This window comes from Mercurialis annua, linkage group LG6 (genome assembly GCF_937616625.2).
Source record: "Mercurialis annua linkage group LG6, ddMerAnnu1.2, whole genome shotgun sequence".
NCBI classification, from domain to species: Eukaryota; Viridiplantae; Streptophyta; class Magnoliopsida; order Malpighiales; family Euphorbiaceae; genus Mercurialis; species Mercurialis annua.
This window is the reverse complement of record NC_065575.1, coordinates 31,520,693-31,545,649: the sequence shown is the minus strand read 5'-3', so window position 1 is coordinate 31,545,649 and position 24,957 is coordinate 31,520,693. Positions and strand designations below refer to the sequence as shown.

The following is a 24,957-nucleotide window of genomic DNA, read 5'->3' as shown; positions in this document are numbered from 1 at the left end:
ATATATTTTATTTAAAAGAGATACTTAATTTGTGATAACACTAAATTTATAAATTCTCTCTATATAAAATGTCATTAAAAATTGTAAAGAGTAATAAACAAATTTTATTAAAAATTGAATTAGGATAATTTAGTTGATATAGGTTCACATCTGATTCACATCTGGTTGATTTTTAATATTATTGACTGTCAAATATATTTTACTTAAAACTAGATTCAATTTGTACATTATAATAAATTTCAAAATTATCTCCACATAAAACATCATTTAAGATTGTAATTTTATGATAAATTTTAATTTATTCAATATTTATACAAAAAAAAGTTAAAAATATGATATCATGAATTTTGATAAGAATGTAAATTTTCTTTAGTAATTGTCTGCATATCAATTTAACATTATGACTAAAATAATACTTTTTACATTATGTAAATTTTCTTTAATAAAAGACATTGCTTTGACCTAGCTTCAAATGCCTTCTTTTTTTATGTTTAGTATGTAGTAATTATTTAACCTGCTTCTATGATTAATGATTTTTCTAATTGTAATTAAAAAGACAAACAATGTTGGACAAATGGAAGAAGGGCGTCAATGACAAACAATGTTGGACAAACGTTACTGTTGTAAATCTACTTTTTTTTGACAATCGAATAATCTTTCATTAATAATAAAGAGCAGTTACAGGTGTAAGAATTCAGAAAGGGTACAACTGTTTCTAATGACCTGATATGGAACAAGATATAAACCTTGATTCGCAGATCGCCTTACAAAACAAAATCAAAATTACATAACCGCTCTAACACAATAAGATCCAACCCTTTTCTGTCTAACAAAAGACTCACAAACTCTTCATAAAAAACAACAAATTTTTCATATAGAAAGAACAACAAAACTTTCAAAACAGAAAGACAATCACTGTAAAATAGTTATCAAAAAAAAAAAAAACTAATATAACCTATAACGATTTCATCTTCAATCTTGAAAGGGCTTGATCCATCTCTGATTTTTTATTTGTATATCTATTGAAATTGATACGCCTCGTCGATAGATTTACCAACCAAAATAAAAAAGATGAAAAGGAGTCGTTCATTTATTTAATTCTAAAGCAATAAAAAAAGAAATGGTTACCGCCAACGGCAAAAATAAACCATTGACGGCAGCCGAAGCGAAAAACAAAGGAGAAACGCGTGACGGCTAGGGTTTTCTATTTGAGAGAGAGGGAGAGGAAAAAAAGTTTTTTTGTTTAATGCTGTGAATCTACTTAATTAGAGCCACTTTGAGTTTTTCTTATTGACGAGTCATTAGGTATTAATTAGCTAATCTGTTGTTTAATCTCTGATTGAAATTCAACTTTGCAAATCTTGATGATATTCTTTAAATTTTAAAAGATACATTCAAAAGAGTAACTACAATTCTACAAATCTCATTTCACTTGATTTAAATTTTTTAGAACAATATACAGAAAATTCTATTAAACAGTATCAGAGGAAGCAGTGTTGCCGGCGGTCCGGCCACCAACCACCACAAGTCTAGCACTCAGGTTACCGACCACCAAAACGGCTATTTGTACCCATCTCTGCATGCCAAAGAAATTGATGGAGAAGTGAGGGAGAAGAAGGAAGTGGGGGTGGGGAAAGTGGGGAGAGAAATTGACTAAATCAGGTGCACAATAACAATAATAGAACAGGGTTAGTCTAGTAACTTTTTTTAAAAGGGGTAGAGCTGAAAAAAAAAACAATTAAATAGAGGATTTTTGCCAAAAATATTATGTTGAGTCACTAACATAATATTTTCAATTTTTGGAGTATATGATGATATTTTCTCATAAATTTTACTCTCCTTAATAAGTTGAACCACCCCAAAACTATCAATTTTCATGATAGATTTTTGTCTATGTCCCATGCTAAATTAAGAGAGTACCAAACTCTTACAGCTCGGCCATTAAGGCCGAACACTTGTCCAAATTTGCCGCCCAACAATCTATTCATTTTCGAAAAAAATTAGAATAAATACTCCATTTAAAAAAAATATTGATTTCCTACCTCAATAAGGAAAAGATAGAAAAAATATCTCACCATTCTAATATTTTTATTTTTTTACTCTAAAACATGTTTATATTATAATGAACAAAGGATCACTTTCACCCCTCAACTTGCGTCAAAAGATCAAAAAAGTCCAAAACTGGAAAACAGGATCACTTATACCCTGAACTTGCGTATTTCGGCTCAAAAGCCCCCCTGCCCAGTCTCTGTTTGGCGTTTGAGATACACTCGTGATTTTGACAAACCACCAAACTAAAACCACTTGATTTCATTCATAATAAACCCCCAAATTGAATGAAATCCCTAATTTTACATTCTTCCCAATTCAATTCTGAAAATACATAAACCCTAAATTGACATCTTCTACCCCAATTTCACCCCTGCTACAATTTATCTCGCAAAACCCTTAACCCTAACATGTCCAGTGGTTCAAATTCGCATGGTTCCTCTGCTAGATCCAGCAGACAGTATCGCCCTCGACAGAGGCGTGGTAGCAGACCTGTTTACAATTACGAGGGAGGAGCTCGTTACTGTAAATGTGCGTTTTCTGTCAAAGCTCCGATTTGGGTGTCATGGACGAGGGAAAATCCAGGAAGACGATTTTATGGGTGTAGGAAAGGTGCGATTGGCTGTGGATTCTTTGATTGGTATGATGAAGAACCCTTTACGAGTCGATCGAAGGAAGTCATTAATGAACTGTTAGATGAGATTGATGAAATTGTAATGGGTCATGAGAATTTCAACTACCTTGAAGATAGGGAAGACCAGAGATCTGCAGAAATGAGAAACTCATATGAATTCATGGTCAAATTGGCTAGAGAGGAGGGGCAAAAATACAAGAACAGGTTCTGGTGTGTTGCTGCTGGCTTTGTGTTAGTGTTGATGGTTTTAATTCTTGTAATTGTAGCTGTTAGATGAATAAAAATGATTGTAAGTGCTATCAGATCAATGAAAAATTTTCCCTTTCTCAAGCAACTGTTCTAGTTATTTATTTTGAATTTGAATGTGTGTTGATGCAAAAATGGCTGTTTCAAACACAACTGAATTCAATGAAATTTGAAAAATTTGGATCAAAACCCATGAACTTAACTTTATGGTATCAATTCCCCCCCCCCCAAACTACTAATTAATGGATCACAAAACACCTCCAACTTGTATTAAAAGTATCAATTAGCCCCTTATAAAACACTGAAACACACAACTTAATTCCAGAACTACACATTGTAAACAACCTGCTATGAAATGAAAATATATGTAAACAACCTACTTTGAAGTAAAATGATATGATGAATAGATAGCATAAACACATTGTTTTTACATGATCAGAACACCTATATGTGCACACAAAAACACAATACTATTACATTCACAAAATTATCTACCCATGAGGTAACAAAATATGTCCTCCATTCACACCACATTGTGCATATACAGGGCAGAATGTGCATACAAAATTTGCAAAAAACAAACCATATTAAAACAAAAACATCCCTATGATTATGGTTTCCAATTTGGTTTAGGAGTTGGCTGCTTGAAAGGTGTATTCACCCTTTTCTTTGGCTTTTGCTTCTGGGGTGGCTGTTGAGGTCCCATGTTGGTCATCCTCCTTTGCATTCTATGCACTTGTGAGTGACCACCTTCCATCGTTGACTGGCTATCTTGTGACAGTTGAGATCCCACAGAAGTTGAAAGGATTTGGTGCATTGACTGAGTTGGAATTAGTCTGGGATAGTGATTTCCCAGATACTGTTCTTGTGAAAGCTTGTGGACCCACACTATAGAATGTAGGGGCTAGTTGTTTGGAGAAGGTAGTAAAGTCTGGATTAGGAGCTGACTCAGTGTTCTGCCTTCTTTGTTGCATCTGGCCAATCCTCCTCTGAACCTCAGTTTCTAATTGACTGGTTGAGACGCTTTCATTTCCATTCCACTGAGGTCCAGTAGCTCTAAATCTGCCATAAAATGGCCTCCCCTCAAACTGCGCAGTGCTTGCTTTGTGTTGTATTTTTCTTTGCACTTCTTCTGGTATTGGATTGTGTGATGTAGCCATCATGTCCCCAAGCTCACCAGACTGCAAGCAAACAACATAAAATGAAACTACTGGAGCAAAGCAAACAAACAAATATATACATAAACTTCAAAACCTTACATTAAATGAAACTTCTCCAGTAACGTTATCGCGACATAGTCCTGCTCCAACATTATTTGTCGGGTGTTTCTTTCCTTTTCCTATGTTCTTATTGGCCATAGGTGGTGCTTGCCTCTCTTGTTGTGGTACAAGAGTGCCAATATGAATCCCAGATCCAGTATGTATTGGAACTTGTCAAAAAGCAATATAAGATCAAAAAAACCCTTAAACTATACAAAATAGTATCAAAAAACCCCCTTAACTATCTAAAATAGTATCAAAAACACCCCTGAACTATACACTGACATGGTTCACTGATGTTGGTTCTTGCTCTTCATCATCCACCACCATAGTCTTACCCTTCTCCATGGGAGGAACATGTATGCCTTTCTTCTTCTTACTACAGCCCCTGACATTATGACCTTTGCTATGGCAGTAGCTGCAGGATATAACATAGCCTGCCTTTGACAGCTTGCCTGAAGGCTTGGGTTCTTTTCTGTCTCTTCTCCTAGCTATCTTTGGTCTTCCAACAGATTTCGACACTTGAGGTGGAATAAGAGGTTCTCTTCCAGTTCTTGGCCACATTTATTTACCTTTTAGTGGCTGCATCACAAAACTATAGCTAGCCAAATATGTTTCCTTAGAGTAACAGGGGTGAATGCCTGTTAAAAAATCTTTGTCCTTATGATGCAAGGCACATACGGCATGTGGACATGGAATTCCAGTCAAATTCCATGCCATACAAGTACAGCTCCTAGAACTCATATGAACTGTATGCCTATTCTCACCCTCTGATACCTCATAAGCATCTTCCCCATTGTACTCTACATGAAACTTGCATGCCCTATTCATATTCTTTTCTAACAATGTAATAATACTAGAACTGACATGTGTGAACCATTTCACACACTCCATTCTTTTTCTATAAATCCTATTCATGGCATCTTTCCTAACCCACTCCAACAATGACAGTATATGCATTTTCCTAGCTTCCAATAGATCTCCATTAAAGGACCCGCACATATTATTATCCACTGCATCACATTTCGAATGGTATGCAAAATAGGCCTTGCACCATGTGTGCGGTGGATAAGTAAGGAGGTGTTCAACAGAGCTATTACCTAGAGCATCCATTTTTTCCAGCTGGTCATGGAAGTACTCTTCAAATGTGCTCCTGGCACACATCCAGAATTGTTTCCTGAAATCTCCCCCACTCCACCTTTTCTGCCACCTCATGAATATGTGTTGAGCACACCATCTGTGTTCAGCCTCAGGCAACTCATCTTTTATGGCTGGAAGAAGGCCCTGTCAAAATCCAAAATAGTATCAAAAACACCCCTGAACTATTCAATATAGTATCAAAAGACCCCTCAAACTATCCCTTAAAGTATCAAATCCCCCCCTCATCTTTACACAATGGTATCAAATACACCCCTAGCTATAATTAACAAAAACCAAAAAACATAAAACATAAAACTCACCTTCTGCATATCAGTGATCAATGTGATGTTAGTACCATCACCAAGGCCAAGGTCATTCTTCAAGTGCTTCAAGAACTAAGCCCAAGTAGCTTTGGATTCAGATTTGACCACTGCCCAAGCAATGGGGTACCTTTGATTGTTGCCATCTCTTCCAATTGCTGTTAGCAACTCTCCTTTGCATATGGTCTTCAAGAAACAACCATCAAGTCCAATAACAGGTCTGCATCCAGCCTTCCACCCTTTCTTCAATGCATCAAAGCAAACGATTTCCAATCAACTCTCCATTTTCAGAGCGTATTATACAAACATGCGAAGAGGGGGGCTTTTGAGCTGGTTTACACAAGTTTAGGGTATAAGTGATCCTGTTTCCCAGCTTTGGACTTTTTGATCTTTTGACGCAAGTTGAGGGGTGAAAGTGATCCTTTGTTCATATTATAATTATACCTACTATTTATTAATTTTTTACTTGAAGTATATTTTTCTTACTCTTATCATATTACATCTGTCATTTTTTTAATATTTCTCTCTGCTCTCTCTTTTTCTTCTTCTTCTTCTTCTTCTTCTTCTTCTTCTTTTATGATTATTTTTTCTTCTTCTTTATTTCTTCTTTCTTTTTTTATTTTTTTCTTTATTCCACCGCCGTTCTTTCATTGCTCCGCCGCCGTTCCTTCATCGCTTCGTCACCGTTCTTTCATCGCTCCGCCATTTTTTATATTTAATTTTGGAAATTTTTCCTCAACTCGTGGTGATTAATACGATTTGTTTTAATTTTCAGATCTAAATAAATTACTCTTGAATTTTCTCATTTTAGATCTAAAAATGTGCATTAAAAACGATTTTATACACAAAATTTAATTTTATGCAAAAATAAAAAACAGCTTCTGATTATCATATGAGTATCATCACTGCATTATCATGTAAGTATCATAACACTGCAGAGAAAATCAATTTTTTTTTATTAAAAACAGCCTCTGATTATCATGTTATTATCACTATATTATCATTTCGTTATCATAACACTGCAGAATAAAAAACAGCCTCTGATTATCATGTTATTATCATAACATTATCATATAACTAGATGACAGTGAAGTATGATAAGGTTATGATAATTGGATGATAATGTGCGTGAAAAATATAATTATAAAAAGATTCATGATACCAGTGATAACCAGATGATAATTAAATAATAAAGTTATGATAATAGTATGATAATATGATACCTATATGGAAAACAATACATAAAAATTATGATAACGAGATGATAATGTGAATATGATAGTATGATAAGGTTCTTATTGATAATAAAATGATAATATGATACATGCATGAAAAAATATTATAGAAAAATTATGATAACGAGATGATAATAATCTGCTACATACGATACTAATAATGGCATGATAATAAAATGACAATGCAATATGATACATTGATAATTATATGATAAAGTGAAACTGTGATAAGGATATGATAATATAATACTGTGATAATCATATGATAATATGATTTTGTCTAATATTATCCAGCAGTATCATCACATTATCATATAATAATCTGCTACATACGATACTGATAATGACATGATAATAAGATGTCAATGCAATATCATACACTGATAATTACATGCTAAGGTGAAACTGTGATAATTATATGATAAGATGATATAGTGATAATCATATAATAAGGTGATAATGTGATTTTGTCTTATATTATCCAGCAGTATCATCACATTATCACATAATAATTTGCTATATACAATACTGCTAATGACATGATAATAAGATGATAATGCAATATGATACACTGATAATTACATGCTAAGATGAAGCTGTGATAATCATATGATAATGTGATACAGTGATAATCATATGATAATGTGGTACTGTGATTTTTTTATTTAGTTCATATAATTTTTGAATAGGCTACTAATATAATAAAATATTTAAATAGTAGTATATATTTTTAAATTATAAAATATTTGATAATATTGAAATAAATGAAAAAAACATGTTTTATTTATTGGTAATTTATAAGGTATATTTGTTAATTTAAAGTATGGAAAAATAAAGAATGCCTAATTCAAAAATGTTTGAAAAAAGTAAACAAAACAAGAGTTTGAAAAAAAAAGTAGGTAAATGTCAGGGATGGAAAGAGAGAGAGGGAGAGGGAGAGGGAGAGGGAGAGGGAGAGAGTAATTGTCAGAGAAAGCCTATTACTATAGGCAGAGTAAAATTCTAACAAATAAGACACGGGAAGTAAAAATATTAAAATCTCCAAATCATGGAGTATTTTTATTGACTTTTCCGTGTTGAGGTAGAAACTCAAATTATTTTCTTTTTTAGATAAATACATAAATCTCTCTTCATTTTCCTTGGTCATCACAGATAATACCTCATGCAGAAGTTAATCTCAAGCTTCCTTTTATAACGTCACATGAGCTCCAAATGTTTTATGAATATATCTGGTAAAGATAAAAAAACGACGAGAGATCTGACAGAATCATAAAAATGCGATATATTCGGCAAACGAGCTAAAATTGTGGTATATAATTATATTTTTTCTATATATAAATTTAAAATTATAGTTTATGTGTGTTTAACATGTTATAATATCTTTACAATAATTTACTTAATCAATTATTAGCTTTATACATTTTTAAAAATAGTATATAATAAATAAATGTATATGTAATAACCCGTAAATTTTTTAAGATTTAATTTGCGAGTTTCGGAAATATTTTGAGTCGTTTACGTATTCGAAATTCGTTTTCGGTTTGGTTAGGTTGCTTTGGAGTTCGGTTTGGCCGTTGGGCCTTTTTATTTCGGTTGGGCCTTGGTTTGGCCCAACCATTCCTTTTGTAACACAGGTCTCGAAAGAGACCTGTGCATTTCTGCACTGGTCTCGTTCGAGACCAGTATGTGCAGTTGGTGCACGATACTTTCGCTCCGGATTTCTCTCGATCCTTTCATTATTTTAAAACGTTTTCTAAACCAAAAATATTCACCACACTTCATACTAACCCTATCCATCATCCTTTTTCTTTTTCTCTGAGAAATCATCGTTCAAAATCCCTTCCGAAGTTGTTGCCATCGGTAAGTTTTTGAATTCTTAAATCTCAGTTTTAGCTGAAAACGACCTCTCCGTATTTTGATTCGTTCTTGACCGTTTCAGAACCGAAATAAGTTCCGCTTCCTTCCAGCGATAGAAGACTCACGTATCTACAAATCCCAACTTTTGTTTCGTAAAACGGTACGTAAACGAACCCGTATCAATCGCCTCTGTTTTACCGTTTTCTAGAAATTTTATGTTTTAACTTCTAATCGACCTCTCTGAAATTCAATTCGTTCCACAGCCGTTTGAAGATCGAAATCAGTTTCATTTGTTCCCCGTGATAGTAGACTCGTTCCTCTACGTTGCTACACTTTCCATTCGTCAAACGGTACGTAAACGAACCCGTACCAATCGCCGCCGTCTCACCGTATTGTTTTGCTATAAACTGTGAACTTTTAATAGTGTTACTGCCAATTATTGTTCTTTTTTGGGTATTGATTATGGCTTCTTAGGATGAGTAGATTCTTGTGTTTTGGGTGTTTGAATCATTGAACTCTTAACTGGTAGTTTATTATTCGATTTATAATTCTCCGTTTTGCTTTCTCGGTTTCAAGTTTCTGTAAATGGCTTCTTTGGATTCGGTTTCTCTTATTGTGTTAGTTTGAATCTTTTATCTTGCTTAAGATTTTATTCTTGTTGGGGGTTCAATGTGTCTATAGTTGGTTGAAATTTGGAAAGCTTTGAATTTATTAAGTTTGAGATTTGGTTATGTACTTGAAGTTGGTTTGGCGGGTTAGTTTCATGAATGGGGTAGAAGACGATGAGATGTCAATGTATGTTTGGCTAATCTTAGATTATTTTGGCTAAAGGGATGTTTGAATTACTAAATTATTATGAGTTAATTAAATAAGTTACTTAGGTTAATTCTTAACTAGTTATATATTGATTTTTATTAATTGGTTTTGATTTTAATTTACGAAATTGGTTTCGACTTATCAATTAACGTTTTAAATAATATTATTATTTATAATTTGAAATTATTTTGGGCTTTAATATTTTAAATTTAAATTAATATTAAACTTATTATGGATTATATATGATTTTATATTTGACTATATTAAATGAGAATTTGGGGATTTCATTTATTTTCAAAGTTGTCAAAATAAATATATTATTTTTAAGACCTAAAAATAATATTTGAGTTATTTAAAAATTAAATTGATAATTATTGTTTAATTAATAATTTGAGTTTTTGGCTTAGCGTGCCAATTTGGCTAAATTTATAAATTAGCCTTTTATTTATCTGTTAATTTATTATTTGAAGTTTTTGCCGGTAATATTTAATTACTTGGGTTTCAAGCTATTGAGTTCTATTTCGATATTGATTAATATTTTTATTAGATATTAAATTATAAACTGTGGTTTATACCTCTGGTTTTATGGTCGGGTCGTGTTAGATTTGGGTCGCCCGACATGTGGGATTAGCTTGGTAATTTTAAGAAACTCGGCTACCCCACTATTTGAGGAAAGAATTTTATTTAATAATTAAATATTATTTAATTAATATTTCGGATAAACTTAAATATGAACTCAATAGGCTTGATTTATTTACGGCATTACAATTTAATTGAAATTGTGTTTCTCTGTGATTTTATCTGGCTTATTAATTGTGTTAGTCCTACGTGGTGTCTAGTATTCTTAGAGTTAGGGGTTGGAGCGATTTTAACGTATGATTTATTTTAGACTCTTCGACTACTCGCGCTCCGGAGTCGAACCAGGGTTAGCTGTTTGCCGAAGTTTCACGTGGATAAGCAAGCAGTGAGTTTGTAGTGCTATTTACCGCTTTATTAAGTACCACAATTTATTTTAGTATTATAAATGCTTTTGAATTGTTTTAAGCGATTATGGATCTGGATTGAAACGAGCTACTCGATAGGCTTGTATTGAGACTGTGTGCACCGGTAAGTACTCTGGGAATCGGCAGACTAAAGTCTTGCTTACGCTGGTATATATATATATATATATAACGAGGATTAGTTCCTGTCCACTCTGGGTTTATCAGTATGCTATGTCATATTTACGCTGGGATCATTTCAATACTGTTTTCCATAATCATATTATATTAGTATAAAATGTTTTTGATTTAAGGGTTTTAAACTTAATATATGTAAATAGTATTGCGAACTCATTTCAGTATATCTAACCACATTGTTTTCCCAAATTTTCCAGGTTTATGATTTGAAAGCTGGTCCACTCCGATTCTTTTGATTCCTCGGAGGTTCTTATGTTATTTAAACTAGTTACTGTTTTCGAACTCTTAGACCGCAGTAGAACTAGTTATTATATATTACATTTGATATTACACTTTGGGATTATCGATTTGATCGATTATTTATTATTGACATATTTACTCTGGATTACATTATTGTTATATATAAGGCATGATGTTTAGCATTTCAGATATTTAAGCTATTTACATTAGAACTGTAAATATAAATTGTTTTCCGCAAGTCTTGCTACGGGTTTTGGTACGACCATACCCATACCCTAGCGCCGGTCACGATTCATGAAATTGAGTCGTGACAAAGTTGGTATCAGAGCTTTTTGTTTCAAACCAAGGTCATTTGCATGCTATGTGTTTACTCTGTTAAGTTGTTATTGAGTCATAGGTACTACTGCGGAATTAGGTTCATGTCTTGTCTTTGAAACGTCATCTTTTGATTTTAAAACTTTCTGCCTACACCGATAGGATTGCGTCGAGTCAGTCGGTATTTATGCTTTGATTTGATGCTCTTATTTTATTTTATTGATGTTATTTTCACTCGGATGATTTTAAACTGCTTTTGATTTCTCGGGAAATCTTGCATCGGTAATTTTCTTTATGTCATACTTGAGTATGATGTTAATTGTCTTATCGTAATGAAGTTGCTCTTCACTTGGCTGATATATGTTGGCTGTTATGCTTTAAGGATGTTGATGACGTTAAATTATTTTGTGAATACTTCTGGTTTTGGCCGAGAGCCTTTATTTAAAAAAAAAACGATATTTGTCAGGATTTAACACTGTTTTGAGTTTAAATAATTTTTGACCGAATTTTTTTTTTAGTTTGTGAATTTTGTTGTTGACCACGTATTGATTTTAAACTATCTTAAGAAAATTATTTTTTCTAACTAGTGCTTTGACGTAAAAAGTCAAATGGGTAGTCTAGACACAACATCCTAAAATATTATTTTCAATATCTTGCCAAAAAAAATGAAATTCATATTTATTTCAAAAAAAAATATATTTGATTAAGGATGGAAAAGGGATTTGTTCTTTGAAATAAAATGAATTTCTCGAAGTCTTAAAAATTAAAATGTTACGTCTAACTTGGTGTTTTCAAAATGATTGTTTTGAAATAAAAATTATTTTGAAAGGTGTTACAATTTTAGTAATTTTATATTACTTTTATAATTTTTACCATATTTGGTTGTCAACACTTTGGTGTTGTTGGCCTTATGCTCGATTTACTAGTTTGGACTAAAACTTGTGTTTTTGATAAGGTTGTTAAAAAAAAATTATTTTTCACTTGGGCGATGAGTCTGATGCTGTTATTGGGTGACGTCGAGCTTCTTATTTTGAAAATATTAAGATTTGTTTTGAAATGCGTTTTCCGGACTTGAGAATGTTTTTTTACTTTTACAATTGGTTATTTGGGGTTTGACTTGGGTCACCCAAATTGGGAGTTGAGCTTGGAAGTGGTAATCACTCGGCTAACTCGACGATTTTAATTTGAGGCGTTTGAGAACAATTATATCTAATGTTTTATAAAAGAGGTTTTCCGGAAAATGAATTTTAATATTGTGGGGCTCGACATAAACTTGAAACCTATTTTGTAAATACTATCTGTTTCCCTGTTTTTTAAGAAAACGGTTGGTGCCTTTGAAGTGTGTGCGGGCGTGCCAGAGGTTGGACCTCAAATTGAAAATTAAAAATTGATCAAGCGACTGTGATTGATTTTCAAAGGACGTAAAAAATCTAAACGGTTCGTAAAGAAAAACTCTTGAAGAACTTTAAAAATAAGAACAAACTTCTGCAATTAAAATCTAAAATTCAACACTGTAAACTACTGCTGCAATAATGTTTAAAAACAAAAGATTGAAATTGCGAAAGCTGTAAAGCGTTTACAGAGGATTGCATAAAATAAAAGCTTTTGGTTGTGATAATCTCCTGAGAGTATTGAGTTTTTGTTGAATTTGGCTGGGGCTTCAAATCGTCGTCTTCTTCTCCCTTTTATAGCGTCTGTAGAAACTGCCGGGTGATAACTGCCTCTTTAACTGCCCACGTCTTCACAGCGCTTCCCACTTCTAAAAACTGCTCTTGAAACATTTCATTACAAAAAGCACGTGACTTCATGGACCTTGGCCAATTGAACTTCTGGGCTTCTTCTTCTAACGGGCTTCTGGCCTTTTGATTCTGAAATTCTCTTTTCCTCCAAGGTCAGGTCAAGGTCAAAAACAAACCTCTGAGATTAACTTCTTAATGTCAAATCTCTTGGAATTAATTTCTGAAAGTCAAATCTCTTGGAATTAACTTCTCAAATCTCTTGGAATTAAAATCCTCTTGGAATTAACTTCTGACAGTCGAATCTCTTGAAAATCTCTTACAAAAGTCAAATCTCTTGAAAATCTCTTGGAAAAGTCTAATCTCTTGGAAATCTCTTGGAAAAGTCAAATCTCTTGGAATTAAATTCTCCACGTAGCTTTTTCTATCTTTTTAATAGAATATGGGCTTTATGGCCTTCGGGCTATATTTTAAATTTTGGCGTAAACACTATCTTTCGAAATTGGTTTTAATGCGTACTTTTGATCAGTATCACAATTCGTTTTATTCTGAGTTGACGTTTTGAACATATTATTACACGATTTAATATTTTAATCGTTGTTGGGCTATTTAAGATTACTGCCATGTCGGTAGGAATTCGTGGATCATATAAGATGTTGTGTGCTTAAGCTGTTGAAATTATTTTGGTTATCTACCCTAATGAGTAGTTGTTTTACTGCAAGATGTTTTAGTGCTTTTCGGTTGTGTGATTAATTCTTGATCTATATTACTATGTTATTATTATTGTATCTCGTGCTTGATTAAATTAAGCCATATCAGTTTTTGTCCTCGTTGACCTCATTGTGTGGAGTAACACGTGAAAGTATTCCTCGCTATATGTTATAATTGTTTTAGCCGGATCTAGCGTTTGACCCTGGAAATCGAAGTGATTAATTTTCTTATCAATAAATTTGAGGAGCGATTCTCAAGAGCTGTTCGCAGATTCGAATCCCGAAATTGTCCTGGTCGGAGGAAGGCGAATTAATTATATTACTCAGCACCGGTAGAATAATTCTTCTCGTGTGGGTTTAATTTGTGCGTGAAATTTTGAACGTTATGTGTTTCTACGTCGGACTCGTTTGTGATAATTTGTTGTAGTCGAAAGTTCAGCTGTTAGTGTTCTAGAATTAGATATGAAATCTGTGAATCGAGGTTGATCAGTGTAGTAATACAATAGTATTTTCTTTAGATAGATCGGTGAAATATCGAAACTGATATTGAAGCTGTGAAGGTGGTCGTGTTGCTTTGATGTCTTTGGAAAATTTTCAAATTGATTTGAGGGGAAATTCGTTGCTAGGTAAAATTTTAGTTATGTTGTTGATGTAGGAAAATTCTTTTTGACAATTCAAATTGGTGGACTAGGATAATGGAGATGGGCAAATATGTCAAGATGGACGAGTGCACGTCTCACAGAGTGTAATGTCTAGAAAATATTTCGAAGGAAAATTGATTTCAAATGTTTACTTTTTAAAGTAATTGAAATGTTTTTATCACTTAATTGTGCCCAGACATGTAATGAACATGCATTTGGAATGCCACGAATAGGAAACTGCATTGAGCAGTAAATATGATCACTAATTAAAAGGAAAATAAATAATACATACATTTAGTACATTCATCACGACATTAAATTATTAGGGTTGAATGCAACTCCTTGGGGATGAGAGCTGTCATCACCCTGGCGCACAATTATGTAAAATAAATTTTACCGGTGAGATTTTTCAAGAAAAATGTTTTGTTTAAACTCGCGAGTTATATTGTGAAAATAGTGTTTAAAAGGTTATTAAATTTCAAACGGTTTTGAAATTTTTATTTGGTTGGAAACTAGACAAATACTCTATGACGACGGTAGTGATTTAAGAGAAATGACATTGTAAGGATTTATTCTATATTGTTGGAGTATCAGCGTTTGGTAAATAGGAGCTATGGTTATAAGTTGCACTCGAGGTTTAGTTGTGGTAGATGCAGAAAAATATTGAGTTCGGATTAAAGCGTTGTGTCAGCTTAGAGTTTATGATTTGAGGAGTTTTGTTTAGAAGAACGTTGGTTATGCTCTGCATGTATTTTTATAAAAAACTAAAAGCAATTTTGTTTTTACAGATTTAATATCTGTTTAAAAAGTTTTGATACCGGTATGGAAACTATTTCGTAAACAAAGGGATTCTCATTTGCAAAATTTATTTTTGGGAAAAGTGATGTAATTTTATCAGCTTGATTTAAAAGTAGATTTTAAGACCTTTTTAAACGGAAGATTATATAAAAATCGTGAATTTATTTTGAAAGTAAATTCGATTATGATAAAAAAAATGAGAGAGTTTATTTTGTTGGTACGTTTACGAACAAAGGGATTTTTCAACGGGTAAATTATTTTCGGTTGAAAGTGAAAAATAAATTGAGGTGCCAGTGATTTCAAATTGAAAGTGGATTGCGTTATTATATATTTGTGTTTACGGAAAGCGTTTTTCTAGAAAAAGTTTGTTTTGAGCATAACCAATAATCCGATTGATTGCGATTTGATTTTAGTGATTCAAAATAAATGTCGAGAATGGAAAATATTGTAATAAAAAATTAAGCTATATATCCTTTAGAAATTGGTGTGTTTTCTTACGTCTTAGTTCTCGAGGTTGATGAAATTTTTGAACTGACATTAGTTAGTTGAACCAGGACGATTCTAGTGGTATTTAGTTTTAATCCGTTATTTGTAAGAGGAATTATAAGCAGGACAACATTTTGAATTGCGGATAAACTTTCTCATTTGAGGTAATTGGTATTTTGACCACTATAAATTTTGTAGTGCGTAGGCGTTGGGTGTTGCAAGATTAATTTCAGTGAGAGTGTCAGTATGTTTTAGTTGTAGCCTTGGAGTTTGGCTTATTAAGATTTCGATTTATTTTGGGATTGTTCCTACACTTATGGTGTTGCTTGGTAGTCTTGGAGAATCGATCTGGTTATTTTGAAACTTTTCCTCGTGTAGCGTGTTGGTTATTTCCCGGTTGTAAATAAATTTATAATCCGTTCACACGTGGTGTTTGAGAAGTCGATTGAAGTAGCAAATTATTGAACTAAGAATTTTTCGCGTATGCGTGTGGTGATAATTCAAATTTTCGATCCAATTTTATCTTCGAAGTCGTATTTTAATAAGTTGGGGATAATGTCCGTAAATGTTCAGCATGTTTTCAGTTATTATGATTTGCTTCGCTGTAACTCTTCTCTGTCTTATTTTATAATAAGATATCCTTGGGTAAAAGTTTGGTCTAATCTTTTGAGATCACAGTTTAGTTTTGCTTAGGCAGAATTAAGCGATTTTTATTTTGTTATCCGTTGAGTTGTCCCTCGGTCGTGAGTAATCTTGGTAATCAGAAATTGTGATGCGTATATTTTATTTCGTTCCGTCGAGAATGTGTTGCTTCGTATTTTGAGTTATGTGTGAGTTTTACGTATTGTAATTGAGTTTTTATTACTTGGTATTGTGTTAAATTCGAGGACAAATTTTTAATAAGTTGAGAAGAATGTAATAACCCGTAAATTTTTTAAGATTTAATTTGCGAGTTTCGGAAATATTTTGAGTCGTTTACGTATTCGAAATTCGTTTTCAGTTTGGTTAGGTTGTTTTGGAGTTCGGTTTGGCCGTTGGGCCTTTTTATTTCGGTTGGGCCTTGGTTTGGCCCAACCATTCCTTTTGTAACACAGGTCTCGAACGAGACCAGTATGTGCAGTTGGTGCACGATACTTTCGCTCCGGATTTCTCTCGATCCATTCATTATTTTAAAACGTTTTCTAAACCAAAAATATTCACCACACTTCATACTAACCCTAGCCGTCATCCTTTTCCTTTTTCTCTGAGAAATCATCGTTCAAAATCCCTTCCAAAGTTGTTGTCATCGGTAAGTTTTTGAATTCTTAAATCTCAGTTTTAGCTGAAAACGACCTCTCCGTATTTTGATTCGTTCTTGACCGTTTCAGAACCGAAATAAGTTCCGCTTCCTTCCAGCGATAGAAGACTCACGTATCTATAAATTCCAACTTTTGTTTCGTCAAACGGTACGTAAACGAACCCGTATCAATCGCCGCCGTTTTACCGTTTTCTAGAAATTTTATGTTTTAAATTCTAATCGACCTCTCTGAAATTCAATTCGTTCCACAGCCGTTTGAAGATCGAAATCAGTTTCGTTTGTTCCCTGTGATAGTAGACTCGTTCCTATACGTTGCTACACTTTCCATTCGTCAAACGGTACGTAAACGAACCCGTACCAATCGACGCCGTCTCACCGTATTGTTTTGCTATAAACTGTGAACTTTTAATAGTGTTACTGCCAATTATTGTTCTTTCTTGGGTATTGATTATGGCTTCTTAGGATGAGTAGATTCTTGTGTTTTGGGTGTTTGAATCATTGAACTCTTAACTGGTAGTTTATTATTCGATTTATGATTCTCCGTTTTGCTTTCTCGGTTTCAAGTTTCTGTAAATGGCTTCTTTGGATTCGGTTTCTCTTATTGTGTTGGCTTGAATCTTTTATCTTGCTTAAGGTTTTATTCTTGTTGGGGGTTCAATGTGTCTATAGTTGGTTGAAATTTGGAAAGTTTTGAATTTATCAAGTTTGAGATTTGGATCTTTACTTGAAGTTGGTTTGACGGGTTAGTTTCATGAATGGGGTAGAAGACGATGAGATGTCAATGTATGTTTGGCTAATCTTAGATTATTTTGGCTAAAGGGATGCTTGAATCACTAAATTATTATGAGTTAATTAAATAAGTTACTTAGGTTAATTGTTAACTAGTTATATATTGATTTTTATTAATTGGTTTTGATTTTAATTTACGAAATTGGTTTCGACTTATCAATTAACGTTTTAAATAATATTATTATTTATAATTTGAAATTATTTTGGGTTTTAGTATTTTTAAATTTAAATTAATATTAAACTTATTATGGATTATATATGATTTATATTTGACTATATTAAATGAGAATTTGGTGATTTTATTTAATTTCAAAGTTGTCAAAATAAATATATTATTTTTAAGACCTAAAAAAAATATTTGAGTTATTTAAAAATTAAATTGATAATTATTGATAATTATTGTTTAATTAATAATTTGAGTTTTTGGCTTAGCGTGCCAATTTGGCTAAATTTATAAATTGGCCTTTTATTTATCTGTTAATTTATTATTTGAAGTTTTTGCCGGTAATATTTAATTACTTGGATTTCAAGCTACTGAGTTCTATTCCGATATTGATTAATATTTTTATTAGATATTAAATTATAAACTGTGGTTTATAACTCTGGTTTTATGGTCGGCTCGTGTTAGACTTGGGTCGCCCGACATAACATAGTACTTAGCTTTTAGCACTCTAGCACAAAGAGAAGAAGGATTCTGGATTAGCTTCCAAGCCTGTTTTGCGAGCATGGCTAAGTTGAAAGCATGGAGATTCCGGTCAGTAGAACTTTACGTAGGGATCGATTGAGCTATCGACTTGATGAGAACCTCACGACCCGCTTTCGACAAGAATTTCTCCATTTCACCCGAGAACTCTTTTGTGAAGTCGGTCCTTCAGAAAAGCAAAGATGGGATTTTTTGATCTCCCGACGAGCGTAGGCATGCCTAAGTATTTATTGAAGTAACTAACCACTCGAAATCCCAGCAGCTCGGCCATTGTTGTTCTGTTATGTTGTGTTACTCCAGCGCTAAAGTAGATCTCGGATTTTTCTACATTGATGACTTTGCCCGACGCTTGCTCGTAATCATGGATAATTCCTTTCAGCGCTTGTCCCTTCTTCACCATAGCCTTTATAAAGAGGACACTATCATCAGCGAAAAGCAGATGACTTATGTGAGGTCCCCCCCTGCAGCTCCGTCCACTTGAAATAGACCTGTCCCGAATTCCTTTCCTAATCAGATATGAGAATCCTTCGGAGCAAAGGAGGAATAAGTATGGCGATAAAGGGTCGGCTTGTCGAAGACCACGTTCCGGGAGAAGTGAACCAACTGGCGCCCCATTAATCAGAAAGGTAAAGGATACTGATGTTATACAAGCCATGATTATCACTGTTGGGTTTTCTAGGTTCGTAACGTAGCAGAATTTCAAAAATTTATCTAAAACCCAAACCAAGATCCATGTAATTCGAATAAATAGATTAACTACAGAATTAATACTTACTTATATGTCGAATTCAACAGCAATGTAGGAAGGAAGGAGGTGGTTCACTTTGGTGATACCTGGCCTCGGATCAGAAACGCCTCCAAAAGAATGCGTCCTCTACGAAATCCATTATTCACTAATGGCTAGGTAACCCCATTTTAATCATAACCTTTTCTATAAAACTCCATTCCACCCCGTCATATGCTTTACTCATGTCTAATTTAAGCGCAACTGACCCAGCTTTCCCTTGAGACCTCTTAGCCATTGAATGAAACATCTCAAAAGCAATTATTGCATTATCCGTAATTAAGCGCCCAGGAACAAACGCAATCTGGGATTCATCAATTAGCCTCGATAGCACGACTTTAAGTCTGTTAGCAATAACCTTCGCCATAATCTTGTATATCACATTACAAAGACTAATTGGCCTAAAATCTTTTCATCATCTCCGGTGAAGCAACTTTCGGAATAAGGGTTAAGATGGTATGATTAACCCGGCTTGGCATAATCCCCATAGATAAAAAATCAAGAACACAAGAGATGACATCGCGCCCCACAACATGCCAGTAGGCATTATAAAAAAGAACAGGCATACCATCAGGACCTGGTGCCTTCAAGGAGCCCATTTGCTTAAGGGCAGTGACCACCTCGTCTTCGCTAAAAGCCCGCTGTAGATCAACAACCTGCTCAATAGAAAGGCCTGAATCGATGCAGTCGATGACCTTGTCCTGATTCGTTGGAGCTGCCGGTAAAACTTGTCCACTGCTATATTAACCTCCGTACCATATTTCCAATCACCATTCTCATCCCTGATACGTTGGATAAAGTTATTCTTCTTCCTGTTGGACGCCTTGTTGTGAAAAAATTTGGTATTGCGGTCTCCTTCTCGCAACCAATCAGCCTGAGAGCGCTGCTTCCACATGATTTCCTCCTTTGAAAGGAGGTCATCGATCTCAGTTGAGACTACAGCCACCCGCTCATATACATCATCTTGCACGGGGTGTTTTCGGAGACGATGTAATTCATCGAGCTTCTTCTTTATGTTTTTCTTAACGCTCCCAAAATTAGAATAAGCCCAAGCCTGCATATTCGAACCACACTCCTCAATTCTTGACATAATATCCGTTGTAAACCCTCTACCCCCGCCCCAAGCTGAATAAACCACGTTGTCGAAATGCTCGTGAGTCATCCACATTTGTTCGAAGCGAAAAATCCGTTGTTTCTGGCTTTCCCCTTGAACAGTAGCTGCTGCCGTGGTATCAAGAAAAATAGGGCAGTGGTCAGATTTGTACCGAGACAAATGGGACACTCGCCACGTTGGAAACAGATCCTGCCATTTCATGTTAGCCATAAACCTGTCTAACCGCACCTGAATTAAGTCGCCATTCCTTCTCCTATTAGACCAGGTATAATCCCCACCTGTATAGCCCATATCATCCACTTCACAACTCTCCATAGCTTCTCTGAAGGCTTAAGGTCTGAAAAACTACCGACCTTATAAATTTTTTTCAATTGCACCCTCACCTTGTAATTTCTTCAATAGCACCCTATTTCGTATTTTTGGCTTTCAATAGCACCCCGACCTTGTAAAACAGTCAATTTTACCCTATTTTATATTTTTGACTTTCAATAGCACCATAAATCAACAAATTAAACTCATTTATCGAGGACTTATTTGAATTTTTTTTAAGTTAAAAGTTTTGTTTAAAAGTGTTCAAGTAGAAATAAGTATGATTTCACCTTGAAATTTAGTTTTTTTGAAAATTTTCATCCTTATGGTAATCAAATCATCTAATTTTTTTTAATTCAGAGTGCTATTGGAAGCCAAAAATACAAAATAAGGTGCTATTGAAAAAATTACAAGGTCAGGGTGCTATTGAAAATAATTTGAAAGGTCGGTAGTTTTTCAGACCTTAAGCCTTCTCTGAAACATGCTAACTTTATATTTTATAATAGAGATTGAAGTATTAATAAAGATTAATGTTACAATTTTGCATACTCCTCCCCTTCCCATAAATATAAATCTTATATATAGATAGATAAAAAAATTTAAATATAACTTTATTTGTAATATTTATATTAATTTTTTGTTAATTATAATTTTTAATATGATTAAATCTTATTAATAATTTAAAATAATAATAGTAATTATAGTAAGGGTGATGCTATTGTCATAGAAAAATATTTTATTTTGACATAATCACCTTTCTTTTTAGATAGTATAAAAACAGATTTAAATTAAAAAAAATGATTTTATCAAAATTAAAATATTACACTAACTTTATTAAATGAACAAAGGATAAGTTCACCCCCTCAACTTGGCATAAAATATCAAATGAGTCATTTTGGAGGATTTAACCCATAATTTGTGTTTTTTTATCAAAAACATCCAAAGATAGTGAGGATATCATCCCCGTAAATTTTATAAAACCAGATCAATTCACCCTTTATTTTTCACCGGAAACTGCTTTATTCCACCGCTTACCACACATTCACCAGAAACTGCCGCCATAATTTTTGTTTTCACCAGATTTTTTTCTCGAACGAAATTTTTTTTTTCTCGTTAAATCGCCGGAGCAGACCTAATCTTCCACGATGGAGGAGCGGACCTAGATGGTGTCTGCTCTCCAGACGAGGTAAATTTTTAATTAAAAGAGTGTGTTTCAAATGCGGGTTGAGAGTCGGTAAAAATAAGAGAAGAGCTGATTTGATGCACTTTGATATAATTGCGGGTTTTTATTAAATGTTTCTCTTAAAATTGGAAAGACTTGGTTAATCATTGGAACGTCGAAGATATTGCGTTTTAAAGTTTTTGTAATAAAAAGTTTTGAGCAGCGAAGGAAGAAATGCAGCAGCAGCTAAAAATGCTATCTTCTCCACTGACTACCCAAAACCCTAAACTATGCTCTCACTGTAACACACTGCCTTCTTTGCACTCCTTCAAAACTCTTTCTCTTAGAAGAAGCTCCACCATCAGAACCCTCGCCGTTAACTGCCGTCAACCGGAGTTTTATGAGCAGAAGCCGCAGAGGTTTAACTCCTCACGCCCCTCTTCTGACGATTCCGCCGGTAACTTACTCTTTCACTTGACTCTGTTTTTTGAAATGGAACTAATTTTGCGTTTTTGTTTTTGGGTTGTAGAATTGCAGCCTAAGGTTTTTGTGGGTCATTCAATTTACAAAGGCAAAGCTGCTCTTACTGTCGAACCTAAAGCACCTGAATTTGCTGCATTAGAGGTAACTGCTTCCGTTCGTTCTTTTTTAATAACGAAATATTTTGTCTCTATATAATGTTGTTGTGCTGCAGTCTGGGGCATTTAAGATAGCCAAGGAGGGTTTCGTGCTTTTACAATTCGCCCCTGCTGCCGGTGTTCGCCTATATGACTGGAGTCGGAAGCAGGTATATCGCTACATTTCTCTTTGACGAGTCGACTATTACCCTTCCGTATGTTAGTGACAATAATACGTGACAGAAATTGGAACTCTTTCTTAGCCTTCATGCCAGGGACTCTTCCACATGTTGATGTTAATGATTGTTTTTTTCCGTATCTACAGGTGTTCTCGTTATCCGTGACAGAAATTGGAACTCTTCTCAGCCTTGGTGCTAGGGACTCTTGTGAATTTTTCCATGATCCTAACAAGGGAAAGAGGTACTTCCTCAAATTCTTACATAATGTTTTATTCTTTATGAATCTTATTTTTTTCGTTCACTCATTGATGTTAATTGCATAGATTAAAAAAAATTACTCATATGCATGAACAAGTCTCCCATTTCATTGATGTAGTTTTATTCAGTTGTCTACTTGGGTTAACACTATCTCGGATTGCAATCTTGAAATTCAGTTCTAACTTCTAGCTATATGTTTATCGTATGTGCTTATCAAAGCCTACATTAAGTCTAACAACTGTTTGAAGTTTACAGTGATGAAGGTAAGGTCAAGAAGGTGTTGAAGATAGAGCCACTTCCAGATGGTTCAGGCCACTTCTTTAACCTCAGTAATTCTCTTTGGCCCCATGAATATTACAAGTGAAGTCAACTATGATCTGTTTTGATGACATTGTTGATTTTAGTATACCAATTGCTGCATTAATAACACTGTCAAACCTTGAAATATAGATGCAATAAATTTTCTAGTCTATTGAGAGAGTAAACTTACATCGTTAGCCATGTTTGGTTCATGGAATAGGTGTGGAATGGAATAGCTATTCCATATAGAATGACTATTCTTTAATTTGGTTCATGTAATAGTTATTCTATGGAATTTCTATTCCAAGATTTTGTGGAATAAACACTCCTCTCAAAAAGTACAGAATAGCTATTCCATTCCTTATGGAATAGCTATTATATTCCATTCCTTATGGAAGACCTATTGTATTCCATGTTATTCCATTACATGAACCAAACATGGCCGTTGTTCAAAAATAAACTCATGCATTTTTTAATGGTTGTAACATTTGATGGAAATGGATCTAATGGTTGTAGAATAATGCAACATGCCCAAATTTGTCTTTTTTTTCAGAAGAAAGTTTAGAAAGAACAAGCTAAATAAAACTCAAAGAAAAATGCGAAGGCCGTTACTTTAAATGGAAATTTTTCAGCTATAAAGTACAAAAAAGGCAAAGCAAGCTAGAAATTTTGATAGTACAAAAAATTTGGACAATCCTATTGGTTAGAGCAATCCATGTTAAAGCTTCCAAAGTAAAGTGTAAAGCACCAGCACCACATGCACAGTGACATGCACACAAGCATAAACTGACTATTTGAAAGTTCTTGTGATCTGTTTATGCATATAGCATTTGTATGAAATTGGTTTGAGTGTGTCATGTGCGGCTTATTTTATTTTAGGGGCAAAGTATTTTGTTAGTTTAACAGTGTTCTGTTTTGTGGTGGTTCGAATGAAAATCGTGAAGGTGTTCAAAACAAATCTATGAACCTGGATGAAAGCATTTACATTCCCGTTACCAAGGCTGAGTTTGCTGTCCTCATATCTGCTTTCAATGTACGTTACTACTATATCTTTCTCTCACTCACAAAAACACACACACTCAAGAATTCTGGTTACTCTTTCCATATAATTGCTTTGCTAATCTCACATCAAGAGCAGCTTTTTCATTGTTCACCGTCATCAGAGTATTTGATGCTTTGCTTTTACTATAGTTTTGCAGTAAAATATTTTCTTTCCTACATCTATTTTTTTAATTTGATGTTTCTAATGTTCTTGAGGCGAGGTCTTAGAGAACCCATAAGTGAACTCTGCTAACATCCCAACTGAACCATCTACAGTTGGCAGTCTTGTTGCTTTTTCTAATTTTATCTTATGCTCTGTACAGTATATCATGCCATACCTGTTAGGCTGGAACGCCTTTGCGAATTCTATTAGACCAGACATCAATGGCCATGCGAACAATGCGAATCCAAGGATTGGCAAAGACTTTGAATGGAGCAGGTAGCATGTACAACAAGGATACCTAGAACAAAGGAGTTATTATTTCTTCGCTCTGTGTTGTATCAAATCTGTTGATAGAAGAGTTTTCTTAGGAATTTCAGTGGCATTTTTTATTTCTTGCTACCTATGTTATGAATATTTGTCAAATATGATTTTTTGAATTTGACATTCAGTCCCACAAACTGGCTGTATTGATGAGCATCCGGTAGTCATTTTTGGAATTGGTAAGAAAATAGCAGACTTGGAGCGGAAAAATTTACAGTTGTATTGATCACGAGATAAAAGAATGCCTGATTCAGGCACAA

General features: G+C 33.9%; 2 protein-coding genes across 2 annotated transcripts; both read left to right on the top strand.

The window, feature by feature from the left end:
- The first annotated feature begins 2,459 nt into the window (after positions 1-2,459).
- Positions 2,460-2,960, top strand: LOC126687754 (uncharacterized). Its single transcript, XM_050382311.1, has one exon. The coding sequence runs from the start codon at positions 2,460-2,462 to the stop codon at positions 2,958-2,960; it is 501 nt and encodes a 166-aa protein (XP_050238268.1).
- Positions 2,961-21,976: 19,016 nt separating this feature from the next.
- Positions 21,977-24,834, top strand: LOC126688367 (single-stranded DNA-binding protein WHY1, chloroplastic-like). Its single transcript, XM_050383033.2, has 7 exons — positions 21,977-22,275; positions 22,348-22,442; positions 22,513-22,605; positions 22,761-22,855; positions 23,128-23,201; positions 24,117-24,205; positions 24,537-24,834. Exons 1-7 carry the CDS (start codon positions 22,053-22,055, stop codon positions 24,654-24,656), a joined length of 789 nt encoding a protein of 262 aa, XP_050238990.1. The 5' UTR covers positions 21,977-22,052; the 3' UTR covers positions 24,657-24,834.
- Positions 24,835-24,957: the final 123 nt, after the last annotated feature.